Genomic DNA, 22744 nt, shown 5'->3' with positions numbered 1-22744 from the left:
GCAGCTATTCGGAAGAGCGCGAGAGGTGTGTCAATCAGTAGTCTGGTTCTAAGGCTTCTTGTTATGCAGGATTTCTCGGCGGATTCGGCGACTACAACACTTAAATGATGCGCCAGCGGCAAGTGAATCGAGAGTTTTAAAGAGATCGAATTAACATTACATAAATCAAAATCCGAGCGTCCAAGATCGTCTAGAACGGTTCGAAAACGTAGACAATGTCAGTTCGTGTCGAGCCATCTATTCAGTCTATTCGGAAGCATGCTTTTGCTTTAAATGTGCATCCTTATTTTGCATTTTACACAAAGATGCAAAATTCAGTTGATTTAAGAATTGAACCCTCAAGATGCGGGTCAAAAGCTTGTTTGTGGATGAAGCTTATTTGCATCTCAAGCTACTGGAGTGCAACCAATCCTAAACACAAACATCAGAAATCCTTGCAATCGCCCAAACTAATCGTATGGACTGCGATGTCAGCGAGAGGAATTAAAGGCTTATATTTTTTTGAAGATGAAGTGCGACGCATAGTTCAGTTCTTCGACGATTACTTAGCGTCTGATGCAAAACTTTAATAGTTATAACCAAAGAATATGGTTCCAACTTCAATTTCACACACGTCCAGTAGATCTGTGCTACGAGTTCGTGGAATTTTTCATGGTAAATAGATCTCCAGGAAAGGTGACATAAGTTTTTCTTTGAAGTTATGTCAAATCGAACGTCCCATTGGGCAATTGATGTGACCACAATCGATGTCAACGTATTTTCAGGCTGCGTGTGGTAATTTTCATCCTCGTGAATAATATCCATCATTATACTCTTGTTGTAGAATTTAACAATGTTTTTCGAAGATTGCAATAATGAAAAATATATCCAGGATGCATAAACTTGTAATATATTGTATTAAGTACAAAATCTATGAGAATATATAAAGGAACATCGAGTGGTAATATAATCAATAATCTCAAAATCTAAGATTGTTTTTTTTTTTATCATCACAACAATCTGTCTCGTAACTAAGATGATTTTCAATTTTTCGAATCCTTCATTATGAAAAAATATCTACGCATCTGTTTAAAACCGATAATGGATAGTATAACGATAAACGATGTAAGCTTATTTAGATAATCAGTATAAATGTAACTTCCTCTTCAACAATTTCTATTCAAAATGATACTTTTAACTATATGTTTAGTTACTTTAGCCTCTACTACAAAAGCAAAATCACAAGAATGTAATTTACCTTCGGATTTGGTAAACGAAATTCATTCCTACCAAGAAACTATCAATAAAATTATTGATGCAACTACCAAAGGTCGATTCAAGGGACAAACATATAAAGAACTGGCCGATTTCGTCGATAAATTTGGAGCTAGACAAGCTGGTGGTCAAATATTGGAACAATCTATCGATTATTTATTGAATTTGATGCAACAAGATGGATACGATTTGGAAAATGTACATGGTGAAAATGTTTCAGTTCCACATTGGATTAGGTAAGATAACATAATTTAAATTATTATACACAAGAAAAGAATTTATTCCTGTATTAACACAACTACAACAAATCAAAATGCTCACAAAAACTTTTTGTTAGTTAAATAAATTTAATTCGCCTCAAAGTAATCCTAAACATACGATACGAGGATTGCCTGATAAGTTTCCGATCTCAATTTGAATAGCCCAGAACAAGATGGAATTATAAACGAATTACTTGGAGGCTATAGTCTCTTCTTCTCCTTAAATACTCAACACAGGATACTCGATGAATTGCAAATCGCTATCTTTATATTTAAAAAGTTACTGTCAAGCTTAAAGTTATAAATCTCTTAAGAACAAACTAAAACTAAAACTAAACTAAAACGAACAAAATTTTTTTGATGAATATTGCGAATATTGATAACATAGGCAATAATAATTTCTGTGATTTAATGAATTTATATTGATTTGTAAAGATTTACATGCAAATTTTATTTATTGTAGCTAGTAGTAATGATTCCAAAAAAAATATTCTTCGTAATCAATTTTGTTTTCGAAACAAATGCTTCGATGCCAAGTTACCTTCTTCAGATAACTTACCTTGTTTGTCCAACGTAAAAGTTTCACAATTAGTATTCCCGGATATGATTTGATTGACTTTTGTTTTTCCATTTCAACAATTAGGTTGAAACAAATTTGCTTTTGTCTTCAGAACATTTGGAGATGTAATTTAACTAAGTTGAGAAAAAGTCATGAAAGAGACTACCAAAAGGAAAACCAAGGATCCATTTCAACATCAAGATAAGAAAATCAATGTTATCAAGTCACATTTCTTTAAGCATGTTGCGCATAGCATTTAAGTAAAGGAAAATCGATTTTGACTGATATTTATATCTGACGGACGCATGACGAAATTCTGCAAACCATTTGTAAGCAGTTTTCTTTGATAGTGCTTGGCAACACGGTCTCCAAAACTAGATCCTGCATGAACAATGAAGCGCTTATATCCTCATAATTTAAAATCAGGTCTGCAGTGTTCGAACGTTAAATTCGAACACTTTTGACTCTGTCAAAAGCCTATCCGATTTCAATAAAAACAGCAGAGCATTACTCTTTGTTCTCCAGGGCTTTGTTTCCTTTCTGTGTAAGTCTGTAGAATTGTTATATCTTCGAATGTTTGTGTCGGGATCCAAATTGATGGCAAAGGATCCATTCCTGTGGAGGTAGTTCTTCAGTTATTCTAAGTAGGACGGCCGTGACGCGTTGGTTAGGTATTTACCTGGTTTACGTCTTGTATTTATTAGATTTGATAAGTAATAAGAAAAAAATTCTATAAACCGCTTGCTGTATCTACAATTTTAGTTTTTTATAATAACTACAAAATGAATCAAGTTGGTTTGATTTGTAGAGGTAAACAGATGGCGAAAATGCTTCAACCTCGCCAAACAGACATCCCAGTATTAACTTTAGGAGGTTCTGTATCCACACCAGTAGAAGGTATTAAAGCAGAAGTATTGGTCGTTAAAGATTTCGATGAACTGAACAACAAATCTGAATTAGTCAAAGGAAGAATTATCGTTTTTAATAATGAGTGGGTTCAATATGGTATTTCAGTTGTATACAGGTAAAGTAACGTTTATTTTTCTCAAATTATCCCCATAAATACGCAATTAGAAAAAGAAAAAAGTCCGTTTTACAATCTTTTAGCTTGTATCTCTGAAGTACTCATGATGCAAAAACTTTAGAAACTAATTTTGATAAGGAAAATTACGCTTTTTATCGATTAATAATGTTTAAATGATTAAAATCAAAAACAAAGAAAATCGAGTTATTCAAATATCAAAGTAAAATCTGTATACTTCATCTGAGTTATTTTACAGAAGTCAAGGGCCGATTAAAGCTGCACAGCTTGGAGCAGTCGCCGTTTTAATAAGATCTGTTACTCCCTTTTCCCTTGCCAGTCTTCACACAGGACAAACAAATTACGACGATAATATAAAAAAAATCCCGGCGGTCTGTATCACGATTGAAGATACTAGAATGTTTCAGAGATATCAGGTACTGCAATAAACCGTAAATTTACTGTACATCATATACCAAACATATGTATTCTAGGACAGGAACGAAACTATTGTTTTGGAACTTAATGTTCAAACCGAAAATTTAGACCCAACAATATCCCGCAACACAGTCGCTGAACTAACAGGTACTAAACATCCCGAAAAGATCGTACTAGTTTCCGGACACCTGGATAGTTGGGACGTTGGTGTTGGAGCCATGGATGACGGTGGTGGTGCTTTCATTTCTTGGTATTCCTTAGTAGTACTCAAGGCACTAGGTTTAAGACCTAAAAGAACGATGAGGACTGTTTTATGGACAGCCGAAGAACCAGGTTTAATAGGTGTACAAGCTTACAACGAAACTCATCAAAACGAATTGGATAATTTTATATTTGTAATGGAATCTGATGAGGGTACATTCACCCCTCTGGGGATAGAATATGTAGCTGGAATCGAAGGGGGATGTATCTTAGAAGAAATATTGAGGTAATAAAAGATATACGAGTTAAATCTGACATTACCATCACAAAGTTTAACATTTTTTTATAACAGATAAAGTAGAATTCAAGAAATGTTTTATTTTCAGTCTATTATCTTCAATAAACGCAACAACTACCAAAAGATCATCACAAGGAGTAGGATCGGATATCACAATATGGAAGGACATCGTACCAACTGCAAGTTTGATGAATAAAAATGAAAAATACTTTTGGTTTCATCATTCTTCGGCTGATACAATGGATGTTCTGGATCCTGAAGCTTTAGATAAATCTGTAGCTTTATGGGCGTCGGTTGCTTATATTATAGCTGATCTTAAGAAAGATTTTCCTAGAAACTTGAACGAATCCGAATATTTGAAACCCACTCTGACGTTGTTATGAAATTAAATTGAATTCGCCATGAATTTCACTCACTATAAATAATTAAAATAAATCATTTATTCGGGTTTAGTAATTTTACTGTTTACCTTTTGCTGCTAGTGCTGGACATAATGAACCCTTCTGCAGTTTCATTTGCTTCAATTTGTTTTTTAAATAATCTAGGTCACTGTTCAAAATTTTCTCAACGAACAAAATCACGTGGATTTAGTTCTGGTGCACCAAATAATTTGCACAGATGGAATTTCAATTTTTCGCGGAGATGAAAACAGAAAATCCAATGCAAGCAAAAAAGAGAAAATTTCATACCGACAACAATACGAGGTGTATGAAAAAAGTATTGAAGCCAACCAAAACTTTGAATCCTTTCAAAGTAGCTTGAGTAGCTTTACATCGACAGAGTAGTGTTCCTATTCTTGGTAGTATGACTTTTACTATCACAGTTTTTTTAAAATTATCCAAAGTTCCAAGATTCCAGAAAAAATGAAATGCCCCATCAACTTGAATCAAAATTTTTGATCACTGGCCATCCTCAATAAACAAGTACAAATCTCTGGCACTTCGAAATCGTCTATCGAAATTAGATGTACAATGGAAGTCTAATTTCACCCAGACTGTTCGCCCAATTCGGGGCCTTTTTAGTAAACAATGAAGTTTTGGTTAGAGGACGTGAACGAAAACTGTGCAAGTATTCGTGAGCTTATCGAAAGGGATGGACATTAGGAAAATCTTCGTATCAGCTAAGGAAATATCAGAAAACAATTAGATCGAGAAAAATCTCGTTGGATTCCAAAGTAGCTGAATGAGAATCAGTATTTTTTTCTCAATTGTTTGTTTTGAAAAATAAAGAAAAGCATAAATACACCCTTCAATCAAAGCATGCAAAATTATAGAGTGGAGAGAAAAAGATGTGAGATTGGAAGAGTATTTCGACGTCAGACCATCAGCTTCAGTATCAAAACTTTTCATCTACGAAGTGTGCTACTCCACGATAAAACCAGGCCTCTCGTAGTAGCTGAAACGCAGCAGAAACTGAGGGAAATGATCTGGAAAACACTTGAACATCCAGATTTATCACCATGTAATTTCCACATGATATTGGATAGAAGCGATTTAGTATCAATTTCGTTCTACAAGAACGGAATGAAGAAATTACAAAATGTTTAACAAAAGAAGGGAATTATATAGAAAATATTCGCCGCATCTTTACCTTTTCTATCCACCGCTTTCGCAAGATTTTCCAGTTTTTCTTCAATTTATAGCGTTTTTATCTTCGTTTTCGGTTATTTCTTCGATATCTTCAATTTCTGTTTGTATTGGGAAGATTTTATATATAACTAACTCGACCTGATATTCCTTTTTCCCATCAGAAAATTTTCATATTTATCTATATTAAATTCATGCAGAAATGACTATTTTTCCAGACTTGTAGAAATAGCTGGTGCTAGACGGTGCCTGTCGTGTTAACGGAATTTCTATCAACACGAACGAGATTGTAACATCAAGAAGATATATACTGAAATTACAAAGGGAATATCCCTTTGAATTTATAAATGTATTCACGCGAACTTTTATTTTAATACAAGAATTTCCGACCAAACATTTTTTTTTCCATAATCATTTTTATATTTCAACATTGTCTCTTTTTAGATCTATACCCTTAGTCAAATGATGCTTTAACATATATCAGTTATGAAAAGTAAAAACTTTCGTAACTATTTAAGAATAATTTACTAATTACTGTGAAAACTGACAATTCACTCATTTTTTAAATCATTATTAAAGACACAGTCCATTTTCTGGGTGAATATTCTCTTGAACTTCTTGTCTAATATTAATTTCACTCGAAGCTGTGATATCTTCATGTATACTAGGTGCTCGGCCCAGAATGTTTTCTACTGAACTCTCAATATAGCCTTCAGCTACACTGTTTGATTTCCATCCTCAGTGTTGCTTTATTATCAGAATGTCCGATCCTGAATCTGCCAGGAGAGACTCTGACGAGCGTCTGAAACAATCCTCTAAATCCTTCAACATTAGATAGACCCAGATACTGAGCAATCTTTGCTAGTAATTTTCCTCGCTGGTGCTTGTTTTGGCAAATATTATTCCTGCTTACTTAAAGCAGCAAATAACAATTTTGCGATTTTCAAATCTTCAATTCTTCACTTCTTGTAATTCTACAAATAAAATTAAAGCTACAGGGTGATGGCTATCAAATACCTGCAAAAATATCGGAACCATAAACTTGTTTGGTCCATCAGGCATTATTACGTCCAATCATCAACTACAACATAAAATTAGCGAACTGGAATACGTCGAATGGGATTTTTCTACTCGAAAAAAAAATTGCCTCCTATTTTTTCATGATTTAAACTATTTAATATCGCTGATACTTTATATGTTGTCCTCTGTATAAATATAGAAATCCGTGCCGTTTCTATCCAAACAACCCAATCCTCCCTCCGCCTCCAATTGATGGTTAATAAAAGGCGGTAAATATTGCGCGCCGCCTCCACTAGTATTAGCGGTTCGTAGAAAGAAAGATGTACAACGGTAGCGGCACCTTAATTGGTAATAATAAGAAACAACGTCCCACAACTGGATATTTAGTTAGACCGAGATTGGGTGCACTCAGGTCTATTTATTCTAACAGGCCTTTTTCAGCAATGTCGCCAGAAAAAAGAAAGAAATTGAAGTAAGTATTTTGTTGACAAAAAAATTTTGATTACCTCACGTAAATAACTAATATCGATTGTTTCTTCTTGTTTATTTCTTTCCATTATTAGTACACTGTCCAACGCGCGTTTCGATAACCAAGTTATCGTCTTCAGGGACTGAAAGGTAACTGTCATTTTCCAAATCTCTGAAGACGATAACTTGGTTATCGAAACGCGCGTCACACAGTGTAATTGTGAGTGCTGCTTTAGTGTAAACAGAGTGTTCCATATGAATATTCCCAACGGTTCCAGAAATTTCTTTTTATCTTTCAATATCCTATGCCTTAAAAATAAAATTGTATAGAGAGTGAGAGACAGTGAGAGAGGAGGCCGGCTTCGTTCTTATCCCTACTCCGTGATGTTTTCGAAAATATCTGCACACGGCGATCGTTCACGCGATAGGTTAGCCTCGAGCTAAGGCATTAATGGAGGATCCAATAAGAGAAGCGCGTGAAACAGTGGTCTGTTGAAATGATCGAACCATGTTATTAACTATTGTTACATAATATGTTGGCGTATATATTCAAATTATAGAAATTTCATGAAGGAAATAACATTCATAGACATAAATAATGTCATTACAACAAGAGACGTGCCAATTATAAATCTGGTCTGTTTTGTTTACATTCGCAAGATGACAGACCGACGCCATTAATTACTTGAAAGGAGAGAATAGAGGTTTCTCTCTCTTACACATGTGCGTTATAGCTCGTGACCAGATTTTCTTATACAGGGACTTTATTGAGAAGTGACAACGGAAGACATCAAACGGGGATAACTGATTGATTCATAGATATATGAATTATTATATTCGATTGTCATCTTACGGATCTGTGGATGGAACAGAATAATATAAAAATCGCTATTAAAAAAACAGGGATTGATTGTATAAGGGCCAAAATTTAGAATTGTTTGTTTTTGTTATGAAAAGAAAAATTAGGGGTATGAAAAATAGATGATGTTGGCCATTTCTCAAATCTACCACATATTCACACAAAATTTTATAAAAATCGATCCAATTGTTTGGCGAAACGATAATTTTATGTATTAGATAAATGAGGCTTGAACTTCAAAATCTATATTCAAAATTTCATTCTAGATTATTAGATTAATTACAAGTATGATTAATGAAGGTCCACTAAATTTTTATTGATTTTACTGAGGTAAAATTGTTTCGTATGAATGGACTATATTTTGGAAAACAATAAAGTTCAGATTTGCTATTATTCATTTCAAAATTCACTAATCTAATTCAAAATTTTTTAATCATTTTTATAGTCCAGTCATTTTATGCATTTAAAACTCTAATCAGCGAAAAAAATTCTAAGAAGCTGAATATACAAAAAATGTCTTTTGCATTTTTTTGTCAAATCAACCGTTTTCGGAGTAATGCTAAATTGACTGGACTATGACAATGAAAGATAAGTGATTTGATTATTTGATTTTACCTTTCTTGGTAACCAAAACGGTTTATTTTATGGTTACCATAGAAATATATATTTCCATACGTATCAACAGTGTTGATTAATTTTTCTTCTAACCACTTTTTTATCAAAAATTTACTTATTTTTCTATTTACTTTTTTATAAATATTAATAAAAAGGTTATTTTCGTGTTAAAGTATTGATTTTCTTGGAAATTACTGAAAGTGTTGAATACAAACAAAGAAAATCATGATGCATAAGTTTGATGATTTTCATACCTACTACAAGTGCTTGTTTATAAACTGCCAGGTAAAATATATTTTCTACAATTATATTACATTATATAATATTCAGATAAATTTGAATAATCGGAGATAGTCCCTTATCCTTTGAGATATCAATTTCAAAAATTGAGGGATTATAGCCATTTTTATTCTTCACATTTTACAATTATTTACAATCCTACAGGGTGTTTCAGAATGCTGTGCCATATCAAAGTCACTTTTTTTTAATGAAAAACCCTATATTTTATTGCATATTTGGAATCATCTTGAGTTTTCCATTACAATAATATAGAGTTGTGATGTGTTCTACGGAGTATTTAAAAAATGATGTTCTAGAGGGTATTTAAAAAGTTATAACCAATTTTTCATAAAAATCTTAACAAGTTCATTACCCTGTACAATGTAAGAGAAATTTAACAATGAGGGTTTGTTACAGCCAAAACATTCGAATAGTAGTTAAAATTCTAAAAAAATATTTATTTCGTTGATATGCATTGTATCTGATACAGGGTGAATCAAAATACTACTACTTTAATTTCTCGGTTTTTTCATTTGAATCATCCTGTATTTTATGTGAGTATTGGAAAATTTGAGATATTTCAATTTTCCTGCGCAAATAACGATTATATCTCTATATCTAATCATCAATTGTGAATGGACTATAATTTATTTGTCATAATTGCCATAATTAGAATTTGACTATAAAATGACATGACAATAGGTACATTATTGTTTTTTTTTTAATTTAATGTTTCTAATTAAGATGTTTGATATTTGTTCTGTTAATTATGAAAAGTATTAACAATTGAGAACTTCTGTGATAGAAGAAAATCAATATTTTGACAGTTACTGAAATAATTCTTAACAAAAACAAAATCCAGGCTTACCACATTTACTTGCAACAGTAATTAACTGAAGAATCTTCAAAATCGTCACTATTTTAATGAAAATAATTATTATAAACTAGGTTTCGTCCATAACTGATATATTTTCAAAGTACTGATGATTATAAATAATATATGAGTAACTATCTAGAAATCTTTCAGAAAATCGGCTCCCCCAAAAATGGAATGGAGAAGAAAACCCGATTATGCGGAAACGGCTTATCGCGAGGCCGTTGGTCGTCTCCGAATTCTTCTCGCAGAGAGTTACACTCCAATCAAAAGACCTTTGAAAGAATTGGAAAGCGCTGGCGAAGAAACTGATAATCAATCTTTAATGAGCGCTGGAAGCAGAAATTCCAGATTGAGCAGACATTATTATCACTACAATCCTGGGCCTCCTAGAAAGTATTATTATTATCCAACGTTAAAAACTCATTATCCTTTGAGCACAGATACTGAAAAAAATTTGCAGTAAGTCTCTCCCGAATCAATTTTTATCATTTTATCGTCAGTACTAGTTAATATTTCAATCTTTTCAACACGTTGACTGCCACGGCATTTTCAGAAATCTAGTCAAAAATGACAATTTGATTTAATCGCATTATATAATTAAAAACTCTAATTCTATTACATAGTTATCATCAAAAAGTTCTTAGTTCTTACTAATTATCTCGTAATTGGCTTTTGTAACAAAAATCTCTTCGTTTAAGCCAACTACGAGTTAGTTCATGCGCAGACGCACACAGACACGCTCCGAACTGTCACTTTTCTGAAGCTGAATCATGGATACGCGTCTCAGAAATTATAATCGAGTGCACCACATTTAGATATTTCTTAATTGTTTTATTTAATAAATATTGTTATAAATAAAATATCAAGAACCCAATTTGGATAAGAAAAAGCCATTGATTCAAAATGAAATTCAGCACAACGCAAATTAAAATTTGACTGGGTTTTTAACAAGAATATTAACGACAGAATCTTCTGAGAATTCAAGTGATGAAGTCAACTCCGAAGTTGATGCCGAATTTGAAAATAATGACGGTGATTCCCAAGCAACAACATCAAATGCGAAAGGTCCTAAATTATTTATTTTCACATGTCTGTAGACAAAACAGTTTATCGGAGGACTTCGTCAAAAACAAGAAGCCCGCAAAATGTTTGTATTGACATTGATTCATTGAGAATGACTCATACTTATTAGAAAAGGTAATAACGTGTGACGAATAAAAAAGAACAGGAAGAAAATTAAAAAGAACAGGATTTGAGTCTGTTGAAGCTGCGAGAGAAAAAGTGACGCGCGACCTGAAAGAACTGTCGGAAAAAGACTGCTTCGAACAATGGAATATTCGCATGGAGCGATGGAAAGGGTATAGGAGTATAGGAGAGGTTAGTTATTTATTAACCACACCTCGTATCTCGTAGTAGTCAACGTGTTAATTTTCTTTATTTGTAGTCATTCTTAACTGGCAAAATTTTTTGGTGAATATTTTGATCACCTCTTGAGCAGTTTTTTTGAGTCTTTCAGAATATTCTATAATGTGGCAATTAGATATAACCATAAAAGGATTTTGGTTATAAAAATGCTGCTGAAGGCACTCTAAATTTTTTAGTCTTTGTGCGTCTTTGTAATTTCTACAAAGTCAAGTTGATGTACACTGAAAATTACAAACATGGATAAAAGTTTCTATTCATGATTTATTGCTGAAAATTTTTCAATTCTTAGGGATCCACCGAAATTAGAAAACAATGCTCCACCAGAGCTGATGTCTTTCATAGAACGCCAAGAAGAATATATCGAACAACTTGAAAAGGAATCTAGATTCTGTCGGGTAAAATTTTATACATTTCTAGTTTTTTTTCTCAATATTTTAACGAATTCTACAAGGTTTTTGTTTTCCAATTGAATGCTGTAACATTCTAGGAAGAATTATCTTCACTACTGAGCAAAGTTAAAGATGTCATTAGTGAAAACGAAAATCTACACGAGAAACAAAAGTCCAAATTGATTAAATCAGTGTTTGATCATTTGGACACTGAAACTGAAACAGAAACTGACATTGAAAATAGAAATGTAAGTTTATTTAACTCCATATTATCTATATCAATACACAATCAAATTCTACATAGTGGTTTCAAATTTTTAAAGTGTAAGAACAGTAAATTTATATAGATTGCATCGTAGATTTTGAAATCTCCAAAAAAGACAAGAAAAACGAAAATAATTGAAGGGCCTTCGATTGTTTTCGAATCCAGAATATCAGAATTAGAAGGTCAATTGACTCAATTGAAAATAGAACTTAAAAAAGCGCAGGACGAAAATGAATTGTACAAAAGGAAAATTAACGATGGAACTATTTTAGATACTTTCGGTTATGAATCTTACAAAAAACAATTAGAAAACGTTCAAAGGTAATTTTAATAAATTTTTGTTATTAATCAAAGGATAAAATCACATGCTGTACCTTTAGAAGCCTGACAATGTACAAATTTCTATACAGAATTAATGATCAGTTGATAGTTAAGAATTTGTTAAAATACCATGTCAAATGTTTAAGTGAAAACACTTAATTTCCTATAAGAATCATCCTCAATCATTTTACAAGATTGTGTTGGATATATTCAGGAAAATTATTTTATTACAAGCTATACACTGAGAAAAATGTATTCAAAATAATAACCATAACCATAATCTGATGATATACCATGTCAAATGCTTGAAAGAAGACACTTAATATTCCATGAGAATGTTTCTTGATCATTTTTTAGAATTTTGTTGGATACTTTCAGGTTTTTATCACAAGCAATACACTGAGAAAAACTGATTCAAAATAAATCTTACTTCCCCCAATTTTATTTTCTATTTGGTGGGATTGAAGGGGTTGCTATCATTGAAAGGCCTAATTATATAATTTTTTTGTTAATATTCTCAATAATATTGCTATTTATAACAATAATTGTTGCATCTTTAGAGAAAAAGAAAATTTGCAAGATACTGTTCACAAATTACAAAACGCATTAAGTCTCCTACGAGAAAAAGAAACCGATACAACAGATAAAGTCAAAAGAAGTTTAGACGTTGCAGAACAAGCTCAATACGAGAAAAACGCAGCTGAAGCTGAAATTCGACGACTGAAAGATGAACTAGAAAGACAACATATGAAGCTCAGAGATGCTATTGCAGAACAGGTAGAATAATAATCATACGAATCAAATCCATATATTACAACATCAAATCATGTTGTCATATCCGAGTTCCAATAATTTCCTTGTTCCTTTACATTATTTTACTCCTTTGTAGGAACAGAATAAATATTTTGAGGTTAAGTTATTTCAAATTTGTTTTTTTATGTAAAAAGCAAACAGTAATTCGAGTGGTGCCTGTGGATATTAATCTTGAACTTCTGTAGATTGTAATGTTCGGGAAAGACGTGCCTTGGTAGCTGATTTCAAAGGCTTGTATTGCTCCAAAGAAAGGAGTCCAAATAAATCGACTTTCTGGGCATTTGTAGACGAGCTTGGTGCTCATGAACCAAGCTTAACAAAATTAGTTCGAATGGTGAAGATGCCTTGAACTTCTTTAGGGAAAGACGTGCCTTGGTAGCTGATTCCACAGGCTTGCATTTCTCAAAGAAACTCTTCTCCTTCTCAAAGGAGTCCAAATAAATCGACTATCTGGGCGTCTGTAGACGAACTCGGTGCTCATGAAACATGTCTACCTGTCGAGTAGATATTGTAGAAGCAAGCTTAACAAAATTAGTTCGAATGGTGAAGATGACTTGAACCGGTAAAACAGAGTCAGGTCAGCGACCTTTCTTCTAAGGATCGCCTATAAGTTGAAGCGTTCTTTTCTGTATTGAGTCGAGCATCTCAAGAGTACGCTTTGGAACCGAGCTCCAAATGAGCGAGCAATACTGCAGATGGACTTGGCTTGTACAGAATTAGAAGCTTTTGTGAAGCTGTCTTAGTTAATCATTTTGGTATAGAGCTTGAATATAATGAAATATGTTTCTTGTATCTTACTCCTAGCGAACATCACTTTTCAGTTTCTTATATGCTACTTATACGTATACGTAAACCAATCAGATAACAGATTATTGTAGGGTAGAAGAATAACGGATGAAAGATCAGCCGTTGAAAGAAGGTATACCCAACAAATCGAGCAACTAACGGCTGAATTGGGAGTCCAGTGGGAAAGTACGAACAAGTTGCAATTGGAATTGGACAAACAAAGAAGAGAAAATTCGGATTTGCGAAGAGATGTCGCTCAAAAGCAAGCACTCGTTGATGAACTACGTAAAGATATGCAAAATAAAATTAGTAAGTATTTTTAAGATAATAGAATTTTTTTATACGGTCATAAATTATAGACAATCATATAGATATCCAAAATGTTTTTTGCAACATCTTTCTAGTTTTAGAAGCCCATTTTTTAAAAAATTATAGTTATAGTCAACGCTCAGAAGACGCGTGGTCAATTTCACTAGATGCACTGTCATGTATAGAACCGTCTAGAGATTGAAAAAATCCATTCGACGGGACTCAATGACCTCTTCAGTATACTCAGGCTTGTTACCACAATTATAACTTGAGTTTATGGTGTGGTGGACAAGAACCCAGCGAATTGGGGCTCTCAAAACAACAAGTGACAGTTAAAATCTATTTATATATGTACCGTGGGCTGTAAGAATAAATTTCGAATCTCCAATGAATGTCTAGCTGAATCTACTACCTGAATATATTTTCGTACAGGCATAGTTAGATCTGTAAAAATTAACAGAAGCTACTTGGTATAAAGATAGCCCAAAAGCGTCTGACATTTGTGCAAAAATTGAGCTGTTCTAATATTTTTCTAAATCACTCTTTTCATGTTTAGTTAACTTACAGTCCGACATCGGTGTAAGTGGTGCAGAAAAAAGTGCTCTAGAACAACAAATCGCTACCTTACAAATGGCGAACGAAAGAAGCGAACGTCAGTTCAAGCAAGAGATAGTACGTTTGCAGGCTGAGCTCCAATCATTAAGACAAAGATTGGACAGAGCTGACGCTGATCTCATACATAGCAGAAGGGAAAATATCAGATTGTCAGAACAAATAGCGTCTCTAGAAAAAGAGGTAACATACTTTTTTCTAACTAAATGTAATTGATTATAATGAAATTTTTAGATTGCTTTGAATACTGCTTTATCGGAAGAGAGAAATAACACTCCTAGAACCCCAAGAGGTGGTGAAATTGTTGCATTACCCCCACCAACTCCAAAAATCGAAGACAGAGAAAAGGAATTGAGCTCATTGATACACGATATGGAAAACAAACATGGTAAGATTTTTGTGTACACTAGGTATATTGCGTTGTAAATTTGAATCAAATCATAGTTCAATTGCAAAAATATATACAGGATTTTGAATTTATGTCTCAATCAAAGGGAGAGTTGGAAGTAGATGAAGATCAAATCTTTATTGAAGTTTACAACAATTTATTACAGGAGATAAGACAAAAAATCAAAATATTCTGTTAAGTAATTTGTATAGTAATAATTGTGCTAGTATATTTTACCATGAGTTGATCTGGGAGAGTTAAATAAAAACTAAGATGGCGTTTTCATCTACCAAATCGAAAAAATAGACAATATCGTTAGATAACACGAAAAATCTGTATAACCGGCTACATTGCAGAGACATTTTTATAAAAATAACCAGAACTGCTGTTGAAATTTCATTTTTTTTATTCAAATTAGAATTTCCACGTTGTTTGATCTTGTAGTTTTCCACAGCGATCTTGGTATGGTGATATAAAAATGTCTATGCGAAGGTTAGAGTTGGTTAGATGTCGAAAACACCATCTTAAAGATCCATTGATGTTTTCCAGCGGCTACTGTAACCGAATTAGAAGGCATGATCTACTCCCAGAATCAACTCATGGAAAAATTGTCCTCCGAGTGTCAGGCTCTTACTCAAAAACTGGAAGATACGACTATAAAACATAAGTAAGCATCTTGACAATTTTTTTTAAATAAAAATTTCATTCAACAATCGTCACTTCAGGAGAATATACGATCAAGATTTTTATTCTACAAACCATGAACGAGTCACTAAAAGTTGCAATTAAAAAAATTGCCATGCCTGTTTTTTTAAAAGTTCATTTTAGCATGTTGGATTTCATCTGTCGGGCAGATATATTTGAAATTACCTCAAAAACATTAGAAGATAAGAAAAAAAGTTTGAAGTAAAAATTGTAGAAATCGAATCTTAAATCATTTTAATTTATTTGCAAAAACAACAGAGATTTCCAGTAATCAATTTTTGAATTCAACAGTGTGAAAAATATAAAAAGTTGTAAAATCTCGAAACTATTTTTGTCATATCTAACATAGCATAATCTCACATTTTATTAATTCGTTAAAAGACAAAATTATCTTTTTAACCAAAATTTGAAAAAAAAAACATAAATCTATTTAGGAAAATTTAATCTCGAAAGTTTTTTTTTGAGAAAAACCCTACGCGTTGACCAAAATTTGTACACTTGAAATATTCCATTATACAGGGACGGCTTCGAGGCTTAAATAAATATGAGATTTCGTAATAATCTTTTTATTTAAGCAATAAATTGATAATGGAAATGATGAGAATGAATCTAGTTGTTCAATTTTATATTTTATCATTATCATAATTTTATAGGTTTTATGTATTTTCTCCTGAATCTAATGATAATAGATTTGTATACTGATAATAAGTAACAATTAACTTGTGTTTGGTAGGGACGGACCAGGCAAATCCCAAAAGAGGGTCAGATTCGCCATCAGTCCGACCAACCAAACGCAAGGACCCGATTAAAGTCGATATCAGTGTTAAAGTGGTACCCAAACCTCGTAAGGTTAGTTTAGATGACCAATTTATTTATAGTAGAGATAAATTGTTGTCGGTGTTTAGAAATAAACATGTCTCTTTGAAAAAACTAAAAAAAAATAAAAGTTCCTCATTAAAGTTTGGTATCTTTTCATGCAAATAATATTTCATCTTTTTTGCAGCCTGGTATTTGTCGCCAAATAAGATGTGCAAATTGCCACTTTTTTTCGTAATATTTGAACATCTTAATTAGTAGTGGAATCTAAATATGTATAACAAAGTTTTTCCAAAGAGAATTTGATAAAAAGTGATCAAGATAAAATAAAATCATGAGCAAAAAAATCAACTCAATTTGCAAGCTCGCAAAAAATCTGTAGCTTTCATTCTTTTTCTGATTTTAGCATCTTAAACCTATTACTCTTAGCTCTATAAGAAGTGGTCTATGTTGTTATTATCTTTTTGGTAATGAAAAATATATCAAACGAAAAAAAATCTTAAATAATGAAAAATGGGTTATAATTAACGATAAAGGAAATACAGCAATCGTCAAAATCTATCAAAATTTAGTATCCTTGACCCTAATAAAAACGGTTTTTCATGGATCGAATAAATTTCTTGTTCAATGCTATCCCATTCTTCAGTGAGCGTCGTTTTGAGGTTAGATTTCGTGGCTGATGCAGGATTTTTAGCCCTCAAGTTCATCGCTTAAATTCTCCGTAGAATTTAAGACCGGGATACGCTCTGGTCAATCCATAGCGGCAATTTCGAGATCCTGTAAATACTGCCGTACGGAACCTTCTTTATCCTGCGTCAGGATGAAGTTTCCGTCGATGAAACTAGCATAGGAAACGACGTGAAACCCTAAAATTTGTTCTATGTATCGGATCGCCGCTAATTTCCCCGCTCCATCTCCAATTTCAATAAAAACCAACTCGGTATTTGCTTTAAGTGAATTGCCCGCCCAAACCATCCATAAACCTCCTCCAAAAGCCACGTTTTTTTATGCAACACTACGTGAATCTTCTGTAGACTCGTCCTCTTCTATCGCTACCACTCAGGCACACCCTACTTTCGTCTGAGAAAAGAACGAAGCCCCATTGTACGTCAATGGTCTCTGGTAAATCGTAGACGGGCTGCTAGGTGAGCTGGGGTTAAGTTGGGGCCAGTAGCTAGTTCAAAGTTAGTTGTTTTAAGTCTTCTTCTGACTGTCCAGCCACTCATAGTCACTCCTAGCGTTTCTCTGAGCTTTTGTTGCAGACAGCAGACTGAATCATGTTCACCGCACTTGCCACTTATTGTGTCAATTTTTAGGTAGAATTCTTGTTATAAACAAGCATATCAGTTTGAACTAATACTATTCAAGATTCAAGATTTTACTAAGAAAAATACAATTTGGAATTCGGTTTCTTTGTCAGTGACTTACGATTGCGGGGATATCGTCTGAGTAATTTTTTTGCTCACGAGTGTAGTTTACATTGTGATATTTGTAGATAAATTTGTAAACCATCTTCAGGTTATCAAGAACACATTGTAGTTATTCCTTTTAGTTGTAATAATCTACAAATATTCACAAAAACTAATGAAGATACCTTCGATTTCATCCTTAGTTCAATGTATTTAAAAAAAATTCTTTGCTTAGAATCGACAGAGCAAATTTACGAATCAATAACGTTGAACTTATGATAAGATTAGAAAATATTTGGAAATACCTGAAGCAATTATCGAACGGACAAGTTGAAAATAAGGATGATAGACAGGTAGTTATACTGCGTGTTTTTTTTCTAAAAAGTGTGTTATTTATAGGGAGGAAATACGGGAACTACAAACTAACCTAGAATACTTAAGAAATAAGTTTAGTCAGTCTTATTATTCAACGTCTAATTCTAAAGGTACAAAAATGCTTTAGTAATTATAATTTGTACCTTCATTTAAGTTTATAGCGCTTCGATAAAGTTTGAGATAATTTATAATACTCATACATAACTCTAATTTATACAATATCAATTCTAATAAAATCTGAATTGTATTATAAACAAAAAACGCTTTAAATAAATAGTTATTTGCATCAGTAAAGGCTAAATAAGGCTAAATTCTGTTTTTGTCGTGGTTAAAATTTCAAAATTAATATATAAACAGCGGCGGATCATCAATAAGTGTACTCTAAATGTACTCTTGAATGTTAACTAACAGTCCGTTTACACGGAACATTTTATTGAATCGATTAATATAATATCGAACTTCTTAGTTCGAAATAAAATTATAGATTTGATGAAATAATTGAATCTATACATTGAATATTAAATTTACTTGATGGGTATCTTAGCCATTATCTTGAATTGTCTTTTTGATATATACATGGGGTGTTTCAAATATTCAAAATTTTATATTAAAATATTTTCAATGTTAATGAAACTTTATTAGGAAGATTATAAATATTTAAATATGATTTTTAGTACAAGGCGAGAAGAAACTTCACTGAATGTACCAGACAGTTGTGGAAAATTAGCTATATTAATAATTTCTCATTCTTTATCGAAAATCTGGAACATTTAGTTAATAGTTTTGTGCATGCCGTAGATAAAGTTAGTCGTGAAGCGTTAGTAGCCCAAGCACTAGTATCTTGGTATAGTATACAAGAAATATATAGAAAAGCAAAAACAATTCTTGAAAATACTCCAGTAAATTGTTAAATGGAAGAAGATGAAAGATAAATTGAAAAGAAAATGATAAAAGAAGACTTAATTATGCCGTAGTGAAGCTATCTCCCTGAATTTTCAAATCCTGTATTGTTAGATTTCATTAAAACATATCAAATATATAAAAAAATTATTCAATTTTTATAATAAAACGAAATATGACCTCGTTTCTAAACTACGCACTATTGAAATTTTATTATCACTGCACTGTTTATTATTGACTCATATGTATTATTTTTATTAAAAAATCTTTCCACAGATGAACAACATACTCCAACAAGCGTTGAAAGATCTCCACAACTACGAAATCCTCAACAAACAGTTAACTCCCCGCCACCGCCAACCAAACCAACTGAACCTGTTGAAACAACAACAACAACAGAGACGCCACAAAAATCTTCCCCGACCAATATGAATACTTCCAATAATAATCCCACGATAATTTCGTCTAGACAAAACAGTCAAGATGAAATACAAGTACAAACAAATCAAGAACATACAGAACCAGCTTACGAGTACCCAGCTGAAGGTTCAGAAAATCAGTTTCAGTATGATTCCAATCAACAGTACGACCCGAATCAATACGATCCCAATCAACAGTACGACCCTAACCAACAGTATGATCCTAACCAACAGTATGATCCTAACCAACAGTATGATCCTAATCAACAATATGATCCTAATGAACAATACGATCCGAATCAATATGATCAACATTATGATCCTAATTTGCAATACGATCCTAATCAGCAATATGAAATAGATCCAAACGATCCCAATCAGCACTATATCGATCCTAATTCACAAAAGACAATTAGTACTGATGAAACAGTTGAAGGTGAAGGCAGTAAATAATTTTAAATATTCATAACGATACGATTGTAATTGTGGCAATTTGTAAAACATAATTTCTCGTTTATTGTTGATATTTTGAGTTGAGATTTGGCAAAAAAGTCGTTTTATTACTATCTTAACTTTAAGACGTTAGATATTTAAATTTTAATCTGGTTTTTAGTATCAAATTCACATCATTTATAGAAAAATTGTTATACATATACATTAGGGCAATTTCACCGTAACGTAGGTGGTCAGTTGGTAGCAGTGATTCATGTTTGACAGTTGGTTTTGGAAATATTATTTGAATTTGAAAGTGTGCTTGAGTCAGAAAAAAACTAAACTTGTAAGCGGAATGTAGGGTGAAGAACTTCAATTTACACCACGAAACGTGGCTTCTACCACCATAAATAGAGAGTGACACATAATTTCAATATATTGAACTGTCAAAATGAAACTGTTAGTCAGGGGTACCAGCCCACTACAGAAAATTACCAAAAATGTGAGCGAGAATAATGTTGATCTAATAGCGAAACAGAGAAAAAATTAATCGTTCAATTTTTAACATTCACTAATAAAAAAGTTTAATTGTTGCTGATTGAATCCATTGCTTGTTGTAACAGGCATCCGAGGATCGCGGAATATTTCTTATTGTTGTTAAAACCAACCTTATATAATAGTTATTGAATGAAAAAATCAAAGTTTCGTATGATTTAACTCGTTAATTGTTTTTAATGTAGTTGAGGAATGAACTTTCACTTACTTTGTTTATACTTGCAACTTTTTGTAAGTTTGTCGATGAATAAGTGCAATTTATATTTAATCGAGTTATTTAAGCACTTTAAATAAAAAATGCTTACTGCCAGCATTATTTTTTTTATTTTAATAAAATTATTCTTAACCACTAACAATTTTGTTATTTTAAAAAAGAATTTTACATAAACATTTGCTTCGTGTTATAAAAAGTATAAATGTTTCAAATACATTGTAATAAAATGAACATTTTTTAATGATTTATCGTTTTTTTATACCTTAAAAACAGATGAAAATATACCCCATATATTTTGGCATCGACCGTCATGTTACCATAAATTTTTTATGACTTCACGACTATCCCCTGTATACTATCCATATTAAATTAATTTAAACTTGTCAGAATCTTGCTCGTTTTCCACAAGTTTCCTACTTGCTTTTCAGACTATATTTACCGTTTACTCTGCATAGTTGAAAAAAAAGCGACAAAACCACTTTTTCGGTAGGAAATTACGCACTTTAAATAGCAAGTCTTTAAGACATTTCGCGATAAAACTGGAAATAATAAAGTCTAAAATCCAACAAATAACTTCACAAACTACAAGAATTTACAACCAAAGCATTTGTTCACCCCACAGTGGCCATGTTCAATGGGCATTAACTGATTTTGACAATTGACAACTAAATTTTCGATACCTTCTAATCACTTCCGATCCAGAGCGACCATTGATGATCTACTCATATATTCAAGGATATGAAAAATGTGGAAAAACAAATATAAATCGCTATGGTCGCCATTTTTTTTAATGTGTCCTAAAAGATCAAGTTTGTGGCTTGTAACAGATGTCACATAAGACACGATTTGATCTTTGGTGCGTTGTCACTATAGAGGTTAGAGAGAAAGAGTATCTGTGTATATGAAAAGTATCCGTTGAAATTCGTTAAATAATCATCAGGGTACATTTTAAAGGTTTACTTTAAAATTACACCAAGGGTACGTTTTTACTCGGTATACTTCAATTCTGGAAGGTTTTGGAACTGTTATTTGGAACTCCTGTCCTAGCAGTTTTTAGAATAAACCTAACCAACTTAGGATGTTTTTTTTTGAAGAAAAATTTTGGTAATAACTTTAGGATTATACGGGCATTTCAAGGTTTTTATTAAGTTATTAAAAAATCTGGAAATATGGCTTCGTCTATAGTAAATACAACAAACTTTCAAAATTTCTCTGAATTTAAAATCGTAAGTCATTAAATACTTGTTTAACGTTGACGCAATATTTGTCCCATAAAAAATAATCATTCCCTCACAGCATTACCAACATTCGATAAGTTGGTATATGTTTGAGGACTCTGGTAATATTTGCATTAGTTTTTGACAGTTGGTAGTACGGTAACTTGTTCGGAATGACGAATTGACTTTATTCAATCATTCCAATACAGGTAAGTTTAATATTTCAATTTTGATGACGTAGTTAAGTATGTTTTTAAGAGGTAGAAATCGTAGCGAAACGCTAGTTTGTAACGAAAGGTTATGTTGCGAGAAAGGTTATGATTCGTTTTGTCATTCCCTCGCCTCATTTCGAATAAAAGTGAGGGCATGATGAGTTATGAGGTAACGACTTTCATAATTTTTTCCCAGTTTTTTTCAGCAGTTAGTGTGTGGCTTTCTTCTCGGCTGCTTAAGTATTATTCAATAACTATCGTATACTTTCTTCAAAAGTTAAGCAGATGATAAATTAAAAAAAAAACACCAAAAAATTAAAAAGTATCTAATTAAATTGACGACGACAACTGAGCGGATTTTGAACAGCTGGGAACGTAAGATTTTTGGCGAAAACATTGCGTGGAGTATCAGGAAGAATGCTAAGCTGCGACAGACGTTTGGCGAGC

The 22744-nt window shown here is 32.4% G+C and overlaps 2 protein-coding genes across 2 annotated transcripts; both read left to right on the top strand.

Moving 5' to 3' along the window:
• Positions 1-1066: 1066 nt before the first annotated feature.
• LOC130903480 (carboxypeptidase Q-like) lies at positions 1067-4478 on the top strand. The gene is made up of 5 exons (XM_057815596.1): positions 1067-1490; positions 2882-3097; positions 3354-3531; positions 3589-4019; positions 4120-4478. The coding sequence occupies exons 1-5, from the start codon at positions 1165-1167 to the stop codon at positions 4412-4414; spliced, it is 1446 nt and encodes a 481-aa protein (XP_057671579.1). The 5' UTR covers positions 1067-1164; the 3' UTR covers positions 4415-4478.
• Positions 4479-6926: 2448 nt separating this feature from the next.
• Positions 6927-20822, top strand: LOC130904012 (serologically defined colon cancer antigen 8 homolog). The gene is made up of 12 exons (XM_057816497.1): positions 6927-7109; positions 9886-10194; positions 11450-11555; positions 11648-11797; positions 11909-12135; positions 12696-12912; positions 13827-14043; positions 14600-14838; positions 14890-15043; positions 15593-15710; positions 18373-18458; positions 19525-20822. The coding sequence occupies exons 1-12, from the start codon at positions 6958-6960 to the stop codon at positions 20118-20120; spliced, it is 2571 nt and encodes an 856-aa protein (XP_057672480.1). The 5' UTR covers positions 6927-6957; the 3' UTR covers positions 20121-20822.
• Positions 20823-22744: the final 1922 nt, after the last annotated feature.

The sequence above is a fragment of the Diorhabda carinulata genome, chromosome 2 (assembly GCF_026250575.1).
Source record: "Diorhabda carinulata isolate Delta chromosome 2, icDioCari1.1, whole genome shotgun sequence".
Lineage (NCBI taxonomy): Eukaryota > Metazoa > Arthropoda > Insecta > Coleoptera > Chrysomelidae > Diorhabda > Diorhabda carinulata.
This window is presented reverse-complemented; position numbering and strand designations above follow the sequence as displayed.